Genomic DNA, 25461 nt, shown 5'->3' with positions numbered 1-25461 from the left:
TTAAGGTATTACTTGATTATTGAATTTTTGCCCCTCTACCACCTTCAGTTTTTGCACCATCCTAATTCTGGCCCTTGGACAGAATTTGGGGGAATCAAGAAGTTTAAATTAGATTTAATCAAATCAATTCAAATTAGTAAATTGCGACAAAGCAAAAGGAAACTAATTACTTAGTGAGTTCAAGAGTAGACAGTTTTCAATAGATGTTAATTGTGGTGCATTCTGTTCACAAATCTATTTTGACTTGTTTTGTAGTATCTCTTATATGTATGGATTGTGTTGAGAGAGAATGAAGTTTATTGATCTTGTCTTCAACTATGAAAATCTGTGAAATTGCTGACAGGCGCTCCTTTGTCAGTTAATAGTAATGACAACAAAAGATCTCAGGTTTCATTATATGTGATTAACATGATCAACACAACGCATCCCTAAATCACCAAGTCATAGTGATAGGGCAACTATTACTACATTTGAATTTCTTTACGATTTTAAAATTAGACATAACTAAACATATAAAAGGGTGAAGTAGATGATCATTGATATCCTTACTGATTTTAAAATTCAATAGCTCTTTTTTTGTTATTGAAGTATAGTTGACACACAATGTTAGTTTTAGGTGTGTAATGTAGTGATTCAACAACTCTGCATTTTGCTATGCTCACCACAAGTGTAGCTATCATCTGTCACCATACAACGTTATTACCATATCAACTGTATTCCCTATGCTGTGGCTTTTTTTTTTTCAAGGTTTTATTTAAATTTCAGTTAGCTAACATACAGTATAATATTAGTTTCCAGTATACAATACCATGATTCAACACTATTTTTAAAAAGCAGATGCCCTGGTGAAGTTTAGAATGTAATAGTAGACATGATAATAGTAATAAAGCCTCAGGTAAGTACCATTAAAATTGAAAATCTCCTTTCTCCACTGATCAACTTTCTAGTGTAATGGGTATCAATATTTTGAGATACTATTATATATAAGCAAAATATATGTGTATGCATATATAAATAGGCACATATATAACAAATATGCACATTTATATATAAATGCATATCATAAAATGTTGGTTTCCAAATGATATCATTGCTTAAATGATATATTATGACTTTATGCTGTGGCTTTTATCCTCATGATTATTCATTCCATATCTGGCAGTCTGTACCTCCCATTACCCTTCAGTTCTTTGTCCACCCCCCACAGCAGCCATCAGTTTGTTCTCTGTATTTGTGTGTCTGTTTCTGCTTTTGTTTGTTTGTTAAAATGTTTTGTTTCTTAGATTCCCCATATAAGTGAAATCACATGATAGTGTCTTTCTCTGCCTTATTTCACTTAGCATAATACACTTTAGTCCATAAATGTCGGCACCAATGCCAAGATTTCATTACTTTTTATGGCTCAGTAATATTCCATCACACACACAAACGCTCTCTCTCTCTCTCTCTCTCTCTCTCCAAGATTTCATTACTTTTTATGGCTCAGTAATATTCCATCACACACACAAACGCTCTCTCTCTCTCTCTCTCTCTCTCTTCTTTAGATGTTCATCTATTGATGGACACTTGGGTTGCTTCCAATATTTTGGCTATGGTAAATAATGCTGCAATAGACATAGTAGTGCATATACCTTCTCAAAATTTTTGTCTTTTTGGGGGGATGGTGTTAATTATCCAGTAGTGGAATTACTAGATCATATGATATTTCTATTTTTACTTTTTTAAGGAACCTCCATACTGTTTTCAACAGGGGCTACACCAATTTATATTCCTACCAAAAGTACACAAGTGTTCCTTTATTCTCTACATCCTTGCCAGCACTTAACTTTTTGTTGTCTTTTTGATTATAGCCATTCTTTTTTTTTTTTTAAAGATTTTATTTTTTTATTTGACAGAGAGAGATCACAAGTAGGCAGAGAGGCAGGCAGAGAGAGAGAGGAGGAAGCAGGCTCCCTGTGGAGCAGAGAGCCTGATGCGGGACTCAATCCCAGGACCCTGAGATCATGACCTGAGCTGAAGGCAGTGGCTTAACCCACTGAGCCACCCAGGCGCCCCGATTATAGCCATTCTGAGAGGTGTAAGGTGATGTCTCATTTTTTTTAAATATTTTATTTATTTATTTGACAGAGAGAGATCACAGGTAAGTAGACAGGCAGGCAGAGAGAGAGAGGGAAGCAGGCTCCCCGCGGAGCAGAGAGCCCGATATGGGACTCGATCCCAGGACCCTGAGATCACGACCTGAGCCGAAGGCAGCAGCTTAACCCACTGAGCCACCGAGGCGCCCCGTGATGTCTCATTTTGGTTTTTATTTGCATTTTCCTGATGATTAATGATGAGTATCTTTTCAGGTGTCTATTAGCCATCTGTAAGTCTTCTTTGGAAAATTGGATTGGAGTTGGTGTTTTGTTTTTTTTTTTTTGGTTGAGTTTTATAAGTTCTTTACATAATTTGGATATTAACTCCTTATTAGGAGCAAATATCTTCTCCTACTTAGTAGGCTGCCTTTTTGCTTTGGTGATGGTTGCAAATACCTTCTATTAGTAGGTTGCCTTTTTGCTTTGGTGATGGTTTGCTTTGCTATGCAAAAGCTTTTTATTTTGGTGTAGTCCCAATCATTTATTTTTTATTTTGTTTCTTTTGCCGGAGGAGACATATCTAGAAAAATGTTGCTATGATGAATAGCAAAGAAATTACTGCCTATGTTTTCTTGGACGAGTTTTATGCATTTGTGCCTTATAGAGTTTATTTTTGTGTTGGTGTGAGAAGGTGGTCTGTGTTTATTCTTTTTCATGTAGTTGTCCAGTTTTTCCAGCACTATTTATTGAAGACACTATCTTTTCCCCAGTGTATGTTCTTGCCTCCTTTGTCATAGATTAATTGACAACATATGTATGGGTTTATTGCTGGTTTCTCTATTATGTTCTATTGAGCAATGTGTCTATTTTTGTTCCAACACCATGCTGTTTTGATTACTACAGCTTTGCTGAAATCTTGAAATCTGGGAATCTGATACCTCCAGCTTTGCTTTTTTTTTTTTTTTCCAGCATTGCTTTGGTTATTTCAGATCTTTTGTGGTTCCATAAAAATATTAATATTATTTGCTGTAGTTCTGTGAAAAATGCTGTTGGTATTTTTTTTTTTTTTTGCCAATGATAAAATCTGATCTTTATTTATTTTTTTATTATGTTCAGTTAGCCACTGTGTAGTATATAATTAGTCCTTGATGCAGTGTTCAGCTATTCATTAGTTAACTGTAACACCCAGTGCTCATCACAGCATGTGTCCTTCTCAATACCCATAACCTTCTTACCTGCTATTGGTATTTTGATAGGGATTTCATTAAATCTGTAGATTGCTTAGGAAAGTATGAACATTTTAATAATATTGATTTTTCTAATCCACGAGCATAGAATATCTTTTCATTAATTTGTGCCATATTCAACTTCTTTCATCAGTGTTTTATAGTTTTCAGAATATAGGTCTTCACTTTCTTGGTTAAGTTTATTCCTAAGTATTTTATTATTTCTGGTGAAAACGTAAATGGAGTTCTTTTCTTCATTTCTCTTTCTGTTCCTTCATTACTAATGTACATAAATGGAACAAAATTTTGTGTATTAATTTTGTATCCTACAACTTTGTTGAATTTATTTATTACTTTTAATAATTCTTTTTAGACTCTTTAGGGTTTTCTATATGCAGTATCATGTCCTCTACAAATAGTGATTTGTTTCTTCCTTATTAATTTGAATACATTTTATATCTTTTGTTGGCTAACTGCCCTGGCTAGAATTTCTAGTAATATGTTAAGTAACAGTGGTAAGAGTGGGATATTTTTTTTTTTAAAGATTCATTTTTATTTTTATTTATTTGACAGAGATCACAAGTAGGCAGAGAGGCAGACACAGAGAGGAAGGGAATCAGGCTCCATGCTGAGCAGACAGCCCGATGTGGGCCTTGAACCCAGGACTCTGGGTTCATGACCTGAGCCAAAGGCAGAGGCTTTAATCCACTGAGCCACCCAGACACCCGAGAGTGGGATATTGTCTTATTCCTGATCTTAGAGGAAAAGTTGCTCAGTGTTTCACTGAGTATGAGGTTAGCTGTGGGTTTTTCATATATGATTTTTATTGTGTTGGGACAGAGCCCCTCTAAACCCACTTTATGGAAGGTTTGTATCATGCATTAATGTACTTTGTCAAATGTTTCTTCTTCATCTAATGAAATGACCATATGATTTTTATTCCTCATTTTGTTAATGTGGTGTATCATATTGATTGATTTGTAAATAGCGAACCATCGCTCCAACCCTAGATGCACTTGATCATGATGAATGATCCTTTTCATATATTGTTGAATGTGATTTGCTGATATTTTGTTGAGGATTTTGCATGTATGTCCCCCAGAGATATTGACCTATAGTTTTCCTTTTTGTGGTGTGTTTATGTCGTTTTGGTATCAAGCTGGTAATGGTTGCAATAGAGTGTATTTTAAGCTTCCTTCTATTTTTTGGAAGTTTGAGGAAAATAGGTATTAACTCTTCTTTAAATGTTTGGTGAAATTCACCTATGAATCCTTATAGATCCTGGATTTTTATGTTTTGGAAGTTTTTTGATTACTGATTCAATTTTAAGTGTGTTCAGATTTTCTGTTTCTTCTTGCTTCAGTATTTATTTTTAACATAAAATGTTATTATTTGTCCCGGGGTATTGGTCTGTGAATCATCAGGCTTACACATTTCACAGCCCTTACCATAGCACATACCCTCCCCAATGTCCATAACCCACCATCCCAACCCCACAACCCAACAGCAACCCTTTTGTTTTGTGATTAGGTCGGTCTTCCTCCTGATCCTATCTTGTTTATTTTTTCCTTTCCTACCCAACACAGCCCCCCACCCTGCCTCTCAAATTCCTCATATCAGAGAGCTCATATGATAATTGTCTTTCTCTGACTGACTTATTTTGCTCAGCATAATACCCTCTAGTTCCATCCATGTTGTTGCAAATGGCAAGATTTCATTTCTTTTGATGGCTGCATAATATTCAATTGTGTGTGTGTGTGTATCACATCTTCTTTATCCATTTTATCTGTTGATGGACATCTAGATTCTTTCCATAGTTTGGCTATTGTGGACATTGCTGCTATAAACATTGATGTGCACGTGTCCCTTCAGATCACTACGTTTGTATCTTTGGGTAAATACCCAGTAGTGCAATTGCTGGGTCATAGGGAAGGTCTATTTTCAACTTTTTGAGGAACCTCCATACTGTTTTCCAGAGTGGCTACACCGCCTTTCATTCCCACAATAGTATAGGAGGGTTCCTCTTTCTCCACATCCTTGTCAACATCTGTCATTTCCTTATTTGTTAATTATAGCCATTCTGACTGGTGTGAGGTGATATCTCATTGTGGTTTTGATTTGTATTTTCCTGATGTCGAGTGATGTGGAGCACCTTTTTATGTGTCTGTTGGCAGAAATGTCTGTTCATGTCTTCTGCCCAATTTTTGATTGGATTATTTGTTCTTTGGGTGTTGAGTTTGATAAGTTCTTTATAGATTTTGGATATAGCCCTTTATTTGATATGTCATTTGCAAATATTTTCTCCCATTCTGTCGGTTGTCTTTTGGTTTTGTGGACAGTTTCCTTGGCTGTACAAACGCTTTTGATCTTGATGAAGTCCCAATAGTTCATTTTTGCGCTTGCTTCCCTTGCCTTTGGCAATCTGTCAAGGAAGAAGTAGCTGCGGCTAGGATTGAAGAAGTTGCTGCCTATGTTCTCCTCAAGGTTTTTGATAGATTCAAAAAGTCTTTCATCCATTTAGTCTATTTTTGTGTGTTTTTGATAGATTCAAAAAGTCTTTCATCCATTTAGTCTATTTTTGTGTGTAGTATAAGGAAATGGTCCAATTTCATTCTTCTGCATGTGCCAACACCATTTATTGAAGAGAATGTCTTTTTTCCATTGGACATTCTCTCCGGCTTTGTCGAAGATTGGTTGACCATAGAGTTGAGGGCCCATTTCTGGACTCTTTATTCTGTTCCATTGATCTATGTGTCTGTTTTTGTGCCAGTACTATACTGTCTTGATGATTACAGATTTGTAATAGAGCTTGAAGTCTGGAATTGTGATGTCACCAGCTTGGCCATTCTTTTTCAACATTCCTCTGGCTATTCAGGGTCTTTTCTGGTTCCATATAGATTTTAGGATTATTTGTTCCATTTCTTTGAAAAAATTGATGGTATTTTGTTAGGGATTGCATTAAATGTGTAGATTGCTTTAGATAGCATAGACATTTTCACAATACTTGTTCTTCCAGTCCATGAGCATGGAACATTTTTCCATTTCTTTGTGTCTTCTTCAATTTCCTTCACAAGTACTTTATATTTCCCTGATTACAGATTCTTTGCCTCTTTGGTTAGGTTTATTCCTCAGTATCTTATGGTTTTGGGTGCAATTGTAAATGGGATGGACTCCCTAATTTCTCTGTCTTCTGTCTTGTTGTTGGTGTATAGAGATGGAACTGATTGCTGTACACTGATTTTATATCCTGGCACTTTACTGAATTCCTGCTTAAGTTTTAGCAGTTTTGGAGTCGTGTCTTTTGGGTTTTCCATATAAAGCATCTCAGCATCTGCGAAGAGTGCCGATTTCGATGTTGCCTTTTTTTTTCAGTTGCTGAGGCTAAGATTTCTAGTACTGTGTTGAATAGCAGTGGTGATAGTGGCCATCTCTGTTGTGTTCTTAACCTTAGGAGAAAAGGTCTCAGTTTTCCCCCATTGAGAATGATATTCGTTGTGAGTTTTTCATAGATGGCTTTGATGATGATGGTGATATCCCTATACTTTGAAGAGTTTTGAGCAAGAAAGGATGCTGTAATTTGTCAAATGCCATTTCAGTGTCTATTGAGAATATCATAGGGTTCTTGTTCTTTCTTTTATTATTGCATTGTATGACATTGATTGATTTGTGGATGTTGAACCAACCTTGCAGCCCAGGAATAAATCCCACTTGGCCATGGTGAATACTCCTTTCACATATTGTTGGATCCTATTAGTATTTTAGTGAGAATTTTTGCATTTGTGTTCATCAAGGATATTGGCCTATAATTCTCCTCTTTGATGGGGTCTTTGTCTGGTTTTGGGATCAAGGTAACCCTGGCTTCATAAAATGAGTTTGGAAGTTTTCCTTTCATTCCTATTTTTTGGAGCACTTTCAGGAGAATAGGCATTAATTCTTCTTTAAATATTTGGTAGAATTCCCCTGGGAAGTTGTCTGGCCCTGGGGTGTTGTTTTTTTGGAAGATTTTTGTTGACTGCTTCTATCTCCTTACTGGTTATGGGTCTGTTCAAGTTTTCTATTTCTTCCTGGTTCCAAGTTTTGGTAGTTTATATGTCTCTAGGATTGCATTCATTTCTTTCAGATTGTCATATTTGCTGGCATATATTTCACATAATATGTTCTTATAATTGTTTGTATGTTTCTGGTGTTCGTTGTGATCTCTCCTCTTTCATTCATGATTTTATTGATTTGGGTCCTTTCCTTTGCTTTTGGATAAGTCTGGCCAGAACTTTGTTGATTTATTCTTTCAAAGAAGCAGCTTACAGTTTTGTTGATCTGTTCTACTATTTTTCTGGTTTCTATTTCATTGATTTCTGCTCTGATCTTTTACTATTTTTCTTCTCAGGCTGGGTTTAGGCTTTATTTGCTATTCCTACCCAGCTCCTACAGGTGTAAGGTTAGGTTGTGTACCTGAGACCTTTCTTGTTTCTTGAGAAAGCCTTGTATTGCTATATAGTTTCCTCTCAGGACTGCCTTTGCCGTGTCCTGAAGATTTTGATTTCATTTCCATTTGTTTCCATGAATTTTTTAAATTCTTCTTTAATTTCCTGGTTGACCCATTCATTTTTTAGTAGGTTGCTCTTTAGCTTTCATATATTTGAGTTCTTTCCAACTTTCCTCTTGTGGCTGATTTCGAGTTTCAAAGCATTGTGGTCTGAAAATATGCAGGGAATGCTCCCATTCTTTTGGTATCGGTTGAGTCCTGATTTGTGACGCAGGATGTGATCTGTTCTGGAGAATGTTCCATGTGCACTAGAGAAAAATGTGTATTCTCTTTCTTTGGAATGGAATGTTCTGAATATATCTGTGATGTCCATTGGTCCAGTGTATAATTTAAAGCCTTTATTTCCTTTTTAATCTTTTGCTTAGATGATCTATCCATTTCAGTCAGGGGAATGTTAAAGTCCCCTACTATTATTGTATTATTGTTGATGTGTTTCTTTGATTTTGTTATTAACTGATTTATCTAATTGGCTTCTCTCATGTTAGGGACATAGATATTTAAAATTGTTAGATCTTCTTGTTGGCAGATCCTTTAAGTGTGATATATTGTCCTTCCTCATCTTTTAGTATAGTCTTTGTCTTAAAATCTAATTTATCCAATATAAGGATTGCTACCCCAGTTTTCTCTTGATGTCCATTAGCATGGTAAATGGTTTTCCACCCCCTCCGTTTAAATCTGGAGGTGTCTTTGGGTCTAAAATGAGTTTCTTGTAGACAGCATATCAATGGGTCTTTTTTTTTTTTTTAAATGCATTCTGATACCTTGTGTCTTTGTATTGGGGCATTTAGCCCATTTGCATTCAGGGTAACTATTGAAAGATCAGAATTTAGTGCTATTGTATTGTCTGTAAGGTAACTGATATTGTATATTGTCTCTGTTCCTTTCTGGTATATGCTACTTTTAGGTTCTCTCTTTGCTTAGAGGATCCCTTGCAATGTTTCCTGTAGAGCTGGTTTGGTGTTTGCAATTTCTTTCAGTTTTTATCCTGGAAGCTTTTTTTTAAATCTCTCCTTGTGTTTTCAATGATAGCCTAGCTGGATATAGTATTCTTGGCTGCATGTTTTCGTCTTTTAGTGCTCTGAATATATCACGTCAGTCCTTTCTGGCCTGCCAGTCTCTGTGGAAAGGTCTACTGCCAATCTAATATTTCTGCCATTGTAGGTTACAGACCTTTTGTCCCAAGATGCTTTCAGGATTTTCTCTTTGTCTCTGAGACTTTTAAGTTTTAAAATTAGACGATAGGGTGTTGACTGATTTTTATTGATTTTGAGGGGGATTCTCTGTGCCTCCTGGATTTTGATGCTTGTTTCCTTCCTTAAATTAGGGAAGTTCTCTGCTATAATCTGCTCCATTATACCTTCTGCCCCTGTCTTCCTTCTTCTTTTGGGATCCCAGTTACTCTAATATTATTTCTTCTTATGGTAACACTTATCTCTCAAATTCTCCCCTTGTTGTCCAGAGGTTGTTTGTATCTCATTTGCACAGGTTCTTTATTCTCTGTCATTTGTTCTTCTATATCACTAATTCTCTCTTCTGTCTCATTTATCCTACCAGTAAGAGTCTCCATTTTTTATTGCACCTCATTAATAGCTCTTTTGATTTCAACTTGGTTAGATTTTAGTTTTTTTATTTCTCCAGAAAGGGATTTTATTTCTTCAGAAGGGATTCTCTAATATCTTCCATGCTTTTTCTCAAGTCCAGCTAGTTCCTTGATTGTAGTCATTCTAAACTCTAGTTCTGACATCTTACTAATGTCAGTATTGATTAGGTCCCTAGCTGTCAGTACTACCTCTTGTTCTTCTTTTGAGGTGAGTTTTTCCACCTTGTCATTTTATCCAGATAAGAATAGATGAATGATAGAATAAAATACTAAAAGGGTGGCAAAACCCCAGAAAAATATCTGCCAACCAAATCAGAAGAGATCTTAAATGGGGGGAGAAGAATGGGGGAAAAATAAAAAATTAAAAATAAAAAACCATATATATTAGACTGGTGAATAGAACAGAGCCACCCACATGATTTTGGGTGTATTCTGGTCTCCTGGAAGAAACTACCTCCCAACATTTTAAGGAAAGAAAAGCATATATATATATATATGTATATACATATATATATAAATATAAATATATAAAATATATATTAATATATATAAAATATATCTCTTTATATAAAAGCTTATATATACATATATATGAATATAATGGTAAACACAATGAAGGGATGGAATATGACTGTAAAGATGAAAGTTAAAAAGGATTCTAAAAAAAGGAATTGATAAGTTGGTTGGAAAAAGAAAAAATAAAGAGAAGAGAATGTCATCAGACTAGAGACTAGAATAGAGGCATGCACTAGATTTGGGGTATATTTTGATATATTAGAAAAAAATTGTATCCTAAAATTTTAAAGAAAAGAAACTTATATGTATACAAAAAATAAGGCTAAACACAATGAAGGAATAGAATATGACTATAACAATAAAAAAGATCTTTAAGATAAAAAAGTTTAAAAACATTAAAATAGGAAAAAGGAACAGCTAAAGAAAATAGAATAAGAAAAAAATAAAATTAAAAAAATTTACCTTTGGGGACGCCTGGGTGGCTCAGTTGGTTAAGCGCTGCCTTCGGCTCAGGTCATGATCCCAGCGTTGTGGGATCAAGTCCCACATCAGGCTCCTTGCTCGGCGGGGAGCCTGCTTCTCCCTCTGCCTCTGCCTGCCATTCTGTCTGCCTGTGCTCGCTCTCTCCCCTCTCTCTCTCTGATAAATAAATAAAATCTAAAAAAAAAAAAATTACCTTTGGATCACTATGTTTGTATCTTTAGGGTAAATACCCAGTAGTGCTATTGCTGGGTCATAGGGCAGTTCTATTTTCAACATTTTGAGGAACCTCCATGTTGTTTTCCAGAGAGGTTGCACCAGCTTGCGTTCCCACCAACAGTGTAGGAGGGTCCCCCTTTCTCTGCATCCTTGCCCGCATCTGCCATTTCCTGACTTGTTAATTTTAGCCATTCTGACTGGTGTGAGGTGATATCTCATTGTGGTTTTTTTTTTTTTTTTAAGATTTTATTTATTTATTCAACAGAGAGAAATCACAAGTAGGCAGAGAGGCAGGCAGAGAGAGAGAGGAGGAAGCAGGCTCCCTGCTGAGCAGAGAGCCCGATGCGGGACTCGATCCCAGGACCCCGAGATCATGACCCGAGCCGAAGGCAGCGGCTTAACCACTGAGCCACCCAGGCGCCCCTCATTGTGGTTTTGATTTGTATTTCCCTGATGCCGAGTGATATGGAACACTTTTTCATGTGTCTGTTGGCTATCTGGATGTCTTCTTTGAAGAAATGTCTGTTTATGTCCTCTGCCTACTTCTTGATTGGATTATTTGTTCTTTGGGTGTTGAGTTTGCTAAGCTCTTTATAGATTTTGGATACTAGCCCTTCATCTGATATGTCATTTGCAAATATCTTCTCCCATTCTGCCAGTTGTCTTTTGGTTTTGTTAACTGTTTCCTTTGCTGTGCAAAACCTTTTGATCTTGATGAAATCCCAACAGTTCATTTTGCCCTTGCTTCTGTTGCCTTTGGCGATGTTCCTAGGAAGAAGTTGCTGTGGTTGAGGTCAAAGAGGTTGCTGCCTATGTTCTCCTCAAGGATTTTGATGGATTCCTTTCCCTCATTGAGGTCCTTCATCCATTTTGAATCTATTTTCATGTGGGGTGTAAGGAAATAGTCCAATTTTATTTTTCTGCATGTGGCTGTCCAATTTTCCCAGCACCATTTGTTGAAGAGGCTGTCTTTTTTCTATTGGACATTCCTTCCTGCTTTGTCAAAGATTAGTTGACCAGAGAGTTGAGGGTCTATTTCTGGGCTCTCTATTCTGTTCCATTGATCTATGTGTCTGTTTTTGTGCCAGTACCATACTGTCTTGATGACAGCTTTGTAATAGAGCTTGAAGTCCGGAATTGTGATGCCACCAACTTTGGCTTTCTTTTTCAATAGTCCTTTGGCTATTTGAAGTGTTTTCTGGTTCCTCTATCATACCTTCTAATCATCTCTCTTTCTCTCCCCCCTCAGGGATCCCAATAACTCTGACATTGGATCATTTCATGGTATCATTGATCTTTCTAAGTCTGTTCTCACAGGCTTTAGCCACCTATTCCTCTCTTCCTCAGCTTCCTTCTTTTCTAACAGCTTATCTGTTAGATCACTAATTTGTTCTTATGCCTCATTTACCTTGGATGTTAGAGTACCGTGTTTAGACTGCATCTAATTCATAGCATTTTCTAGTTTGGCCTGATTAGATTTCATTTGTGCCCTTAAAGATTCTATATTGTTACTAATGCTTTTCTCAAGCCTAACTATTGACCTCACAATTGCTACCCTGAAATCTATCTCTGACATTTTGGTTATATCCACATCCATTAGATCTGTGGCAGAGGCCATTGTTTCTGGTTTTTTTCTTCGTTGGGAGATCCTCCTCCTAGTCATTTTGTTGAGGGATGGTTAAGAGAATGTGCAGAGTTCAAAATATCAACCACAACCCAAGCAAGATGCATCTTAAGAAAATCTGGAGTGGTCAGAAGTCACCACTGAAAAAGCAAAGCCAAAATAAAACACAAGAATAAAATTTGTAAAATTTTAAAATTAAAAAAAAAAAGAATAAAGGGGGCAATCTCTCAGTGTGGACAAAGTAGGGTGTTTAAGTTGTTCCTGGGAGTATTTTGTTCTGTTTGTTAGAGTATACTACTTCCCAAAATTACAGGGAAAGTAAAACTTGTATATATACAAAGGTAATATTGAATAGGGAGAAAAGGACTACCCTGAAGCATATATCTAAAAAAAAAAAAATACAGATGTGGAATACAAGTTAAAAAAAGCTACTATGAAATATAAGTTGATATATTGAACATGCAGTTGAAATGAGAAAAGGGTAAAAAAAAAAACAAGAAAAAGGTGGGATGTAGGTTATATATTGCTAAGAATAAAAAGAAAAAGAGGAGGAGGAGTCAAGATGGCAGAGAAGTAGCAAGCTGAGACTGCTTCAGCTAGCCGGAGATCAGCTAGATAGCTTATCTAAAGATTGCAAACACCTGAAAATCCATCGGCAGATCGAAGAGAAGAGGAACAGCAATTCTGGAAACAGAAAAACAACCACTTTCTGAAAGGTAGGACCGGCGGAGAAGTGAATCCAAAGCGACGGGAAGATAGACCCTGGGGGGAGGGGCTGGCTCCCGGCAAGCAGTGGAGCAACCGCGCACAAAATCAGGACTTTTAAAAGTTTGTTCCCCTGAGGGACATCGCTCCAGAGGCTAAACCGGGGCGAAGCCCACGCGGGGTCAGCGTGGCCTCAGGTCCCGAGGGTCACAGAAGGATCGGGGGTGTCTGAGTGTCGCAGAGCTTGCGGGTATTGGAACGGGAAAGCCGGCTGCAGAGACAGAGCCGACAGTAAGCTCAAAGCTCGGTGTTACCTTGAACCGGTCGCAGGCTCGGTGATCTCGGAGCACGGCCCTAGGTCAGGCAGACGGGAGTAACTGGGCTCTGTTCTCTGAGGGCGCACTGAGGAGTGGGGCCCTGGGCTCTCGGCTCCTCCGGCCGGAGACCAGGAGGCTGCCATTTGTATTCCCGTCCTCCGGAACTCTACGGAAAGCATTCAGGGAACAAAAGCTCCTGAAAGCAAACCCAAGCGGATTACTCACCCCGGCCCCGGGTAAGGGCGGTGTAATTCCGCCTGGGGCAAAGACACTTGAGAATCACTACAACAGGCCCCTCCCCCAGAAGATCAACAAGAAATCCAGCCAAGACCAAGTTCACCTACCAAGGAGTGCGGTTTCAATACCAAGGAGAGCAGCAGAATTCCAGAGGAGGAGAAAGCCAAGCACGGAACTCATGGCTTTTTTCCTGTGATTTTTTTTTAGTCTTGCAGTTAATTTAATTTTTTCTTTTTCTTTTTTTTTTTTTTTTCTTCTCGCCTTCGGGTAAATTTTTTTTTTTAACTGTTACCTTTTTCTTTTTTAACGATTTTTTACTAGTTTATCTAATATATATATTTTTTCTTTTTTACATTTTTCTCAGGTGTTTTCTTTTTTTTAAAAATTTTTTTTCTTTTTTTTTCTTTTCTTTTTTCTTTCTTTCTTTTTGAACCTCTTTTTATCCCCTTTCTCCCCACTCACGATTTTGGATCTCTTCTAATTTGGTTAAACCATATATTCCTGGGGTTGTTGCCACCCTTTTAGTATTTTACTTGCCCCTTCATTTACTCTTATCTGGCCAAAATGACAAGACGTAAAAATTCAACACAAAAAAAAGAACAAGAGGCAGTACCGAAGGCTAGGGACCTAATCAATACAGACATCGGTAATATTTCAGATCTAGAGTTCAGAATGACAATTCTCAAGGTTCTAGCCGGGCTCGAAAAAGGCATGGAAGATATTAGAGAAACCCTCTCGAGAGATATAAAAGCCCTTTCTGGAGAAATAAAAGAACTAAAATCTAACCAAGTTGAAATCAAAAAAGCTATTAATGAGGTGCAATCAAAAATGGAGGCTCTCACTGCTAGGATAAATGAGACAGAAGAAAGAATTAGTGATATAGAAGACCAAATGACAGAGAATAAAGAAGCTGAGCAAAAGAGGGACAAACAGCTACTGGACCACGAGGGGAGAATTCGACAGGTAAGTGACACCATAAGACGAAACAACATTAGAATAATTGGGATTCCAGAAGAAGAAGAAAGAGAGAGGGGAGCAGAAGGTATACTGGAGAGAATTATTGGGGAGAATTTCCCCAATATGGCAAAGGGAACGAGCATCAAAATTCAGGAGGTTCAGAGAAGGCCCCTCAAAATCAATAAGAATAGGCCCACACCCCGTCACCTAATAGTAAAATTTACAAGTCTCAGTGACAAAGAGAAAATCCTGAAAGCAGCCCGGGAAAAGAAGTCTGTAACATACAATGGTAAAAATATTAGATTGGCAGCTGACTTATCCACAGAGACCTGGCAGGCCAGAAAGAGCAGGCATGATATTTTTAGAGCACTAAACGAGAAAAACATGCAGCCCAGAATACTATATCCAGCTAGGCTATCATTGAAAATAGAAGGAGAGATTAAAAGCTTCCAGGACAAACATCAACTGAAAGAATTTGCAAATACCAAACCAGCTCTACAGGAAATATTGAAAGGGGTCCTCTAAGCAAAGAGAGAGCCAACAAGTGGTAGATCAGAAAGGAACAGAGACCATATACAGGAGCAGTCACCTTACAGGCAATACAATGGCACTAAATTCATATCTCTCAATAGTTAGCCTGAATGTGAATGGGCTAAATGCCCCTGTCAAAAGACACAGGGTATCAGAATGGATAAAAAAACAAAACCCATCTATATGTTGCCTCCAAGAAACTCATTTTAAGCCCGAAGACACCTCCAGATTTAAAGTGAGGGGGTGGAAAAGAATTTACCATGCTAATGGACATCAGAAGAAAGCAGGAGTGGCAATCCTTATATCAGATCAATTAGATTTTAAATCAAAGACTATAATAAGAGATGAGGAAGGACACTATATCATACTCAAAGGGTCTGTCCAATAAGAAGATTTAACAATTTTAAATATCTATGCCCCCAACGTGGGAGCAGCCAACTATATAAACCAATTAATAACAAAATCAAAGAAACACATCAACAACAATACAATAATAGTAGGGGACTTTAACACTCCCCTCACTGAAATGGACAGGTCATCCAAGCAAAAGATCAGCAAGGATATAAAGGCCTTAAACGACACACTGGACCAGATGGACATCACAGATATATTCAGAATATTTCATCCCAAAGCAACAGAATACACATTCTTCTCTAGTGCACATGGAACATTCTCCAGAATAGATCACATCCTCGGTCCTAAATCAGGACTCAACCGGTATCAAAAGATTGGGATCATTCCCTGCATATTTTCAGACCACAATGCTCTAAAGCTAGAACTCAACCACAAAAGGAAGTTTGGAAAGAACCCAAATACATGGAGACTAAACAGTATCCTTCTAAAGAATGAATGGGTCAAGCGGGAAATTAAAGAAGAATTGAAAAAAATCATGGAAACAAATGATAATGAAAATACAACGGTTCAAAATCTGTGGGACACAACAAAGGCAGTCCTGAGAGGAAAATATATAGTGGTACAAGCCTTCCTCAAGAAACAAGAAAGGTCTCAGGTACACAACCTAACCCTACACCTAAAGGAGCTGGAGAAAGAGCAAGAAAGAAACCCTAAGCCCAGCAGGAGAAGATAAATCATAAGATCAGAGCAGAAATCAATGAAATAGAAACCAAAAAAACAATAGAACAAATCAACGAAACTAGGAGCTGGTTCTTTGAAAGAATTAATAAAATTGATAAACCCCTGGCCCGACTTATCAAAAAGAAAAGAGAAAGGACCCAAATAAATAAAATCATGAATGAAAGAGGAGAGATCACAACTAACACCAAAGAAATACAAACTATTATAAGAACATACTATGAGCAACTCTATGGCAATAAATTTGACAATCTGGAAGAAATGGATGCATTCCTAGAAACATATAAAGTACCACAACTGAACCAGGAAGAAATAGAAAGCCTGAACAGACCCATAACTTACTTACTCCTTACTGGGAGATTGAAACAGTCATTAAAAATCTCCAAACAAACAAAAGCCGAGGGCCAGATGGCTTCCCGGGGGAATTCTACCAAACATTTAAAGAAGAACTAATTCCTATTCTCCTGAAACTGTTACAAAAATTAGAAATGGAAGGAAAACTTCCAAACTCATTTTATGAGGCCAGCATCACCTTGATCCCAAAACCAGACAAGGATCCCACCAAAAAAGAGAGCTATAGACCGATATCCTTGATGAACACAGAAGCGAAAATACTCAACAAAATACTAGCCAATAGGATTCAACAGTACATTAAAAAGATTATTCACCATGACCAAGTGGGATTTATTCCAGGGCTGCAAGGTGGCTCAACATCCGCAAATCAGTCAATGTGATACAACACATCAATAAAAGAAAGAACAAGAACCATATAATACTTTCAATAGATGCTGAAAAAGCATTTGACAAAGTACAGCATCCCTTCCTGATCAAAACTCTTCAAATTGTAGGGATAGAGGGCACATACCTCAATATCATCAAAGCCATCTATGAAAAACCCACCGCAAATATCATTCTCAATGGAGAAAAACTGAAAGCTTTTCCACTAAGGTCAGGAACACGGCAGGGATGTCCATTATCACCACTGCTATTCAACATAGTACTAGAGGTCCTAGCCTCAGCAATCAGACAACAAAAGGAAATTAAAGGCATCCAAATCGGCAAAGAAGAAGTCAAATTATCACTCTTCGCAGATGATATGATAATATATGTGGAAAACCCAAAAGACTCCACTCCAAAACTGCTAGAACTTATACAGGAATTCAGTAAAGTGTCAGGATATAAAATCAATGCACAGAAATCAGTTGCATTTCTCTACACCAACAGCAAGACAGAAGAAAGAGATATTAAGGAGTCAATCCCATTTACAATTGCATCCAAAACCATAAGATACCTAGGAATAAACCTAACCAAAGAGACAAAGAATCTATACTCAGAAAACTATAAAATACTCATGAAAGAAATTGAGGAAGACACAAAAAAAAGGAAAAATGTTCCATGCTCCTGGATTGGAAGAATAAATATTGTGAAAATGTCTATGCTACCTAAAGCAATCTACACATTTAATGCAATTCCTATCAAAGTACCATCCATCTTTTTCAAAGAAATGGAACAAATAATCCTAAAATTTATATGGAACCAGAAAAGACCTCGAATAGCCAAAGGGATATTGAAAAAGAAAGCCAACATTGGTGGCATCACAATTCCGGACTTCAAGCTCTATTACAAAGCTGTCATCATCAAGACAGCATGGTACTGGCACAAAAACAGACACATAGATCAATGGAACAGAATAGAGAGCCCAGAAATAGACCCTCAACTCTCTGGTCAACTCATCTTCGACAAAGCAGGAAAGAATGTCCCATGGAAAAAAGACAGCCTCTTCAATAAATGGTGCTGGGAAAATTGGACAGCCACATGCAGAAAAATGAAATTGGACCATTTCCTTACACCACACACAAAAATAGACTCAAAATGGATGAAGGACCTCAATGTGCGAAAGGAATCCATCAAAATCCTTCAGGAGAACACAGGCAGCAACCTCTTCGATCTCTGCCGCAGCCACATCTTCCTAGGAACAACGCCAAAGGCAAGGGAAGCAAGGGAAAAAATGAACTATTGGGATTTCATCAAGATCAAAAGCTTTTGCACAGCAAAGGAAACAGTTAACAAAATCAAAAGACAACTGACAGAATGGGAGAAGATATTTGCAAACGACATATCAGATAAAGGACTAGTGTCCAGAATCTATAAAGAACTTAGCAAACTCAACACCCAAAGAACAAATAATCCAATCAAGAAATGGGCAGAGGACATGAACAGACATTTCTGCAAAGAAGACATCCAGATGGCCAACAGACACATGAAAAAGTGCTCCATATCACTCGGCATCAGGGAAATACAAATCAAAACCACAATGAGATATCACCTCACACCAGTCAGAATGGCTAAAATCAACAAGTCAGGAAATGACAGATGCTGGCGAGGATGTGGAGAAAGGGGAACCCTCCTACACTGTTGGTGGGAATGCAAGCTGGTGTAGCCACTCTGGAAAACAGCATGGAGGTTCCTCAGAATGTTGAAAATAGAACTGCCCTATGACCCAGCAATTGCACTATTGGGTATTTACCCTAAAGATACAAATGTAGTGATCCAAAGGGGCACATGCACCCGAATGTTTATAGCAGCAATGTCCACAATAGCCAAACTATGGAAAGAACCTAGATGTCCATCAACAGATGAATGGATCAAGAAGAAGTGGTATATATACACAATGGAATACTATGCAGCCATCAAAAGAAATGAAATCTTGCCATTTGCGACAACATGGATGGAACTAGAGCGTATCACGCTTAGCGAAATAAGTCAAGCAGAGAAAGACAACTATCATATGATCTCCCTGATATGAGGAAGTGGTGATGCAACATGGAGGCTTAAGTGGGTAGGAGAAGAATAAATGAAACAAGATGGGATTGGGAGGGAGACAAACCATAAGTGACTCTTAATCTCACAAAACAAACTGAGGGTTGCTGGGGGAGGGGGTTTGGGAGAAGGGGGTGGGATTATGGACATTGGGGAGGGTATGTGCTTTGGTGAGTGTTGTGAAGTGTGTAAACCTGGTGATTCACAGACCTGTACCCCTGGGGATAAAAATATATGTTTATAAAAAATAAAAAATTAAATATCAAAGAAAAAAAAGAAGCTGATCTCCAAAAAAAACAAAAAAAGAATAAAAAGAAAAAGAATCTTGTATCTGAAAAATAAACAAGCCATGAGGCAACGACTCGAGCTCAATATGCTATTTTTGCCAGTGTTGGGATTTTACAGTTTTATAGGGACACTACAATTGTCATCCTCTTGTTCTTCCAGTAGATCTTCTGGGGGCTGGGGCTGCTGTTGTTTCTCAGGCAACCTGCTTGGGCAGAGTTGTCCTGCCTCCTTTTGGGAGGATGAGATCAGTGGAGACTGGTTTTTTGAGATTTTGTTCTCTCTGCTTTCCGTGCCTCCTTGAGGGTCAGAGCAAAAATGGTCACACCCAAACCTCTGGCCCAGAGTAGAGAAATTAAAGTTGGTTGTCTTCACTGTATCCTCCAGGGCAAACCTTCTCTGTTTCTCTGTGTACTGCATAAAGCCGTAGCCTCTCACAATTCACACCCACAGTGATTCTCTGAGGTCATCCCAGGGGCCTGGGAGTGTCCATGCCCTTTGTGTTTCTAAAACTGCCCAGGGCCCCAGGCTTATGAATGCACCTGCAGCTCCTGGATCCTGTCTGGGCACTGCACTAAAGCCCTTTCCCAGCCATTACTGCTGTCCAGACCCTGGCACAGGACACTTTTGTGCTCTGGTGTTATATCACTCTCTAGGAGCCAGTTTATGGAGGCTCCCTCACCCTTTTGGTTATCTTCCGATATCTCCCTGAAGCTTCATAACTCTGCTCTTCCTACCTTGCAACAGGCAGCACTTTTCTGCTTGTAGAGGTCTAGATATATATTCTTACATCTCAGGCTGATTTTGTGGATATTTAGAATGGTTTGGTAGATATCCAGCTAAATTCAGGGGACTGATTGAAATGGGGTCCCTACTCTTCTGTTATCTTGCCTCCCCCAAAGCTGCCTGAGCAACCTTTTAATGCTAGATAATTATAAACCTCCTTAGCCGTCACATTATTAATTTCCAAAGTGAGTTTATTTCCACAATGATTATTGGAATTATGTACTGTAATTTATATGTTTTTTTTTCTTTTAGCTTCTAGAGGTGGTCCATTTGCTTGTTATGATGAAGTAAATACAAGAGGAGATAGATATGGAAACTGTGGTCAAGATTTTTGCAGTAATCCGTACGTATTTAGAAATTTATAATTTTGTTTGGGATATAGGTTATATATTGCTAAGATCCTAGAATATATGGCAGTTTATCACAGGTTTCTTTGTTTTATGATCTGAACTGAACAGTATTATCCATTGCCTATGAATGATAGGTATTCAGTGCCTATAATGTTACGACAATGATATTTGTAGTGAGAATTATTTATTTTATTTTACTAATGAAAGAATTGAAGACTGGTGATTTGCTCAAATTTAAGAAGCTAATATAAGACAGACCAGGGCTGTCAGGTTGCAGGTATCATTAATTTTTCCCTTAGCACATAGACTCACAGAACAAAAATGGCCACATGATATATAAATCAGTGTTCTCAGAAAGTTTTCTGAGAGAATACTGTTGACACCTGGAGTTAAATTTGTAAGACTTTTTTTTTTTTAAACATAGGTATATCAGGAATATATGTTATTTCAGTAAATAATAAGAGAATTTTTTCTCCCCCCTATGATTCTAGTAATCTTCTATGTGGAAAATTAGTTTGTGCCTGGCCACATAAAACATTAATATCACGTGCAAATTTGTCAGTGATTTATACACATGTCCAAGATGAAATATGTGTATCTACATTTCGACCCAATGAAAACTTACCTAAAAATTCATGGACAACATATGAAAATCCTGAAGATAGAGATGATACATTTGTACAAGATGGCACTGTGTGTGGTCCTGAGATGGTAATTAGAACTACAAAATTTCAAGTGTTTTAACAATTATTTTTTATAATACACCAAACAATTCATTGTTAAACAGCTTTGTTGAAATATTGTTTACTGTAATAGTCATTCATGATATATACAATTCATTGCTTTTGATTAATGTATCACCACATCCAGTTTTAGAACATACTATAACTCTTGCCCATAAGCAACATATCCAATTTTCCCAGTTATTAACATTTAATAGTAATATGGTACATTTGTTATAGTTAATGAACTAGCAATGTTTATATATTAAATAAATTCCACACTTCATTCAGATTTCTTTCACGTAATGTCTTTTCCAGGATTCCACCCAAAATACCATATTACATTTATCAATTTTGTATTCATAGACTTCTCTTGACAGTAACGGTTTCTCTTAATTTCTTTGTTTTTGATAGCCTTGACGGTTCGAGAACTGGTCAGGTATTCTGTAGTATGTCCCTCATATTAAGATTGTCTGCCATTTCTCTTATGATTAGACTGGGTTTATATATTTTTGGGAGGAAGACCTCAGAGGTAAAGTATCTTTCATCATATCATTATCAAGTATTGATGTTAACCTTGATCACCTGGCTGAGGTAATATTTGTCAAATTTCTCACTGTTAAGTTACTCTTTACTTCCCTTTCCATATTATACTTCCCTGAAAGAAGTTACTTTGCATAGCCCATACTTAAGGAGTAGGAAGTATTATTTCACTTTCTTGGGGGCTCAGTAGTTACATAAATTATTTTTAATTCCTCTGCACCAAAGGTTTGTCTGTTCTCCACTTATTTATTCAGTCATTTATTTGTAACATTGTAGACTCTTGGATATTTATGTTATTATGGTCTGGGTTATAATCCAGTACTACTTTATTGATTTCATTGTTCAAGTTTTTCTAGCTTTGGCCATTGGGAGTTCTTTCAGTAAACTGGTGTCTCTTTGGCAAACTCTTAACACTGTGAGAGTTTTTTTTTTTTTTTCCTTTTTTCTTTTTGAGTGCTTCCTTAATTTATAGAATCACAAGATGTTCTTCATTAATACTGAATGTTTCCTGCCCCAGTTCCTAAAATCAGCCATTCTCCAAGGAACCCTGGTTCATTGAAATGGGAAATAGTATTTAGAAACCAAGATCTAGGTATTAATTTTCCTTTCTGCTGTTGGGAGTGTCACTTTTGGCCCCATCAATAGACAGAGCTAGGAAATGTATATCTATATCTACATAGGATTCAAGCATATGAAAACATGATACATATACATGAATATATGTATATATGTATACATGTATATATACTCACACTCGTATGCTGTATATATATTTCTATATATGCATATCTACATTACAAAGCATGAGGTCAAAATTATACTTTCAAATTGAATCCACAATATAGGTTTCATTCTAGCCTCATATCTTTTCATATTTTTGACTGTTTTCTATGATAGTGATATACTTTGACACTTTCTTTGACAGTTATCTATATAAATTCCATCCTTGGATGTCCACATTAAACTATCTCAGAATTGCTAGTTCATTCCACTCTGAAATTTTTCTTGCCCTTAGCCTGAAGTGTATGTAAAAATATTTTATTTAATATTTTTGGGGGGGTTTATTCATTTTTCTTCTTAATGTGGTTAGATTGTTCATTTGAAAAACAGTAAGTTTTTGTTGGGCTCCCCGCCGAGGGGAGGAGGCGCCCGGGCCAGCCGGAGGCCTCTCCTTGGGGCTGAGCGGGATGGCTAGTGTCACGAACCCGGAATGCACTCACAGAAGACACCGGGCTCGGGGGATCTGTCCAAGCAGGATCTCACTTTATTGTGCGGGGGCACACCTTATATAGAGCAGCAGAAGGGAAGTGAGGACAGAGGGGGAAGATCCAATAAGATTATGCCAAGTAGCAGTTGCTGGGTAAGGCGTGTCGGGCGAGAGGAGGAAGTGCCATAGGTTTCAGGAACCGAAACTGTGAAATTGGCGCCTTGTTGGCCGGAAGAGACGGCAAGCCGGCGCCATCTTTAATCTGGGCCGCACCCTGTGGAGGCACCTCTAGTTATGTGCCTTATAAGTTTTTTTGATTTCTCCCTGTCCTGTTCATTTTATTTTAGCTTAGTTTCTGATATGTGAAATATAAAATGATTTTTAAGATTTAAAACTATAAGGGCAACTGGGTGACTCTGTCAGTGAAGTGCCCAACCCTTGATTTTAGCTGAGGTTGTAATCTCAGGGTTGTGAGATTGAGCCTAGAGACTCGATCTGTGCTCAGTATGAGTCTGCTTGTGTGTTTCCCTCTGTTCCTACCCCCCCCCACACACACTACTATTCACATGTGCCCTCTTTCTCCCAAATAAATAAAATCTTTAAAAATTTTTTTTAAAAGATTCAAAACTATATATGGTTATACTCAGAGAATTATCCATTCCCATCCGTGTAAACCCTGTAAACCTTCTATCCATTCTCATTTCTCCCCACTCCCAGTAGAGAAACAATTAGTTTTCATTATTAGTTTCTATTATTGTAGTTTTTTAGTTTTAGCTATCTTACCTTGTATTTGTTACACAATGTTGCACAATGGAGCAGATATGTACATTTCTTATACCTCCTTTGTTAAACAAAAAATAATATTACATACTATAAATGCTTTTGAACTTTTTTTTTTGCTTAACACATTTTGTGGTGATTACTCAGTTCTAAAGTGCTTATTTTATATTTTCTGGCTGAATTTTATTTGATTTATTAAAATTAATACAATTTTTCATTTTGAAATAATACACATACATCAAAAATGACTGGAAAATACAGAAAAGGAAAAAATCATTCATAGTATTATCACCTAGAGATAAATTCTCTTTATATTTCAGAACATGTATTTCCAGTATTTTTTGTGCTTATAGCATTTTTTTACTGTCTTAATATTATGAAATTAATAGAAATATAAATTATAAAGATACTATATCTTTGAATAATTTTTGAAATGGAGAAAAATATAAAGAAGGAAAACCATTACACAAAATTTGTTTACACAGAATTAGTCACAGTTATTGGTGGTCTTTTTTTAATTAAACTTTTTAATTTTGAAGTAACTATACTTTAATGGAAAGTAAAATACGTTAGAGAGGTCCTCTCTATCCTACACCCTGATTTTCTTGATATCTTTAACCTGTAAAATATAAAAAACAGAAAATTGACTTTGATAGAAACCTCATTTAGATTTCGTTGTTTTACAAGAATGTGTGTGTGTGTGTGTGTGTGTGTGTGTGTGTGTGTTGTTTGTGTGTAGTTCTGAGCAATTATATAACATGTATAACCATGAAACCACTATCACAGTCAAAATACAAAACTGTTCCATCCACCAAAATGGAGCTCTGTCATGGTTTCATTTTGTAGTCATACCTTTCCCTTGTATACCTAATGCTCTGTTCTAATCAGTTCTCTATCTCTATAATTCTGTCACTTGGAGAATGTTATATTAGTAGAGTTATCTAAAAATCTCTAGAGATTAGTTTTTTTCAGCCAGAATAATATCCTTGGGATCTATCTAGAAAGCCACATGTATCAATGGTTCATATTTAGTGTTGAAATATTCCATTACATGAATACACCGTAGTTTGCCTAACATTCATTCTTTTTTTAGTGTGAGTTTTTATATTTTTATTTTATTATTATGTTCAGTTAGCCAACATATAGTAGTGTATCATTACTTTTTGATGTAGTATTCGATTTATTAGTTGCATATAATGCCCAGTGCTTATCACAACATGTGCCCTCCTTAATACCCATCACCTCACTATCCCATCTTCCCACCTTCACCTAACTGGAACCCTCAGTTTATTTCTCAGGGTCCAGAGTCTCTCAAGGTTTGTCTCCCTCACTGATTTCTTCCCCCTCAGTTTTTCCTCCCTTTCTCTATGGTCCTATGTGCTATCTACATATGAGTGAAACCATATGATAATTGTCTTTCTCTGCTTGACTTATTTCACTTAAAGAAATAGGTCTATGTTATCTTGGCTCAACTCAAAATCATAATGAATTGTTATTTGATTATTGTGCCATTTAAAAATATTTCCTATAAATTCTACTTTATAATTTTTTGGTCCTAATTTTTTTTTGTGTGTGTGTGTGTGCATGACTTCCTAACACCATAGAAATACAAGGAACTATAAAAGAATATTATGAAAAATTATATGTCAACAAACTGGACAACCTAGAGGGAAAAGATGAATTCCTAGAAACATAAACTACCAAAGTTGAACCAGAAAGCCCACTGCCATGGTACTGGCACAAAAATAGACACCAGAAATAGCAAATTTGAACAACCTGATTGCCAGCAATGAAACTGAATCAGTAGTCAAAAAAAAAAAAAATCCCAAAAAACAAGAGCCCAAGA

General features: G+C 37.0%; 1 protein-coding gene across 6 annotated transcripts in view; it reads left to right on the top strand.

Moving 5' to 3' along the window:
• The window catches only part of LOC309855249 (disintegrin and metalloproteinase domain-containing protein 5-like), a 154500-nt gene that overhangs the window by 106011 nt on the left and 23028 nt on the right, over nt 1-25461 (top strand). For all 6 annotated transcript variants that reach the window (XM_082715364.1, XM_082715361.1, XM_082715360.1 and 3 more), the window contains 2 exons: nt 20266-20356; nt 20855-21074. In XM_082715364.1, the coding sequence (XP_082571490.1) occupies nt 20266-20356; nt 20855-21074 (311 nt within the window). The remainder of the gene's footprint in view (nt 1-20265; nt 20357-20854; nt 21075-25461) is intronic.

The sequence above is a fragment of the Mustela nivalis genome, assembly GCF_964662115.1.
Source record: "Mustela nivalis genome assembly, chromosome: 20".
Taxonomy (NCBI): domain Eukaryota; kingdom Metazoa; phylum Chordata; class Mammalia; order Carnivora; family Mustelidae; genus Mustela; species Mustela nivalis.
Note: the sequence above shows the minus strand (reverse complement) of the source record. Positions and strands in the feature narration are given on the sequence as shown.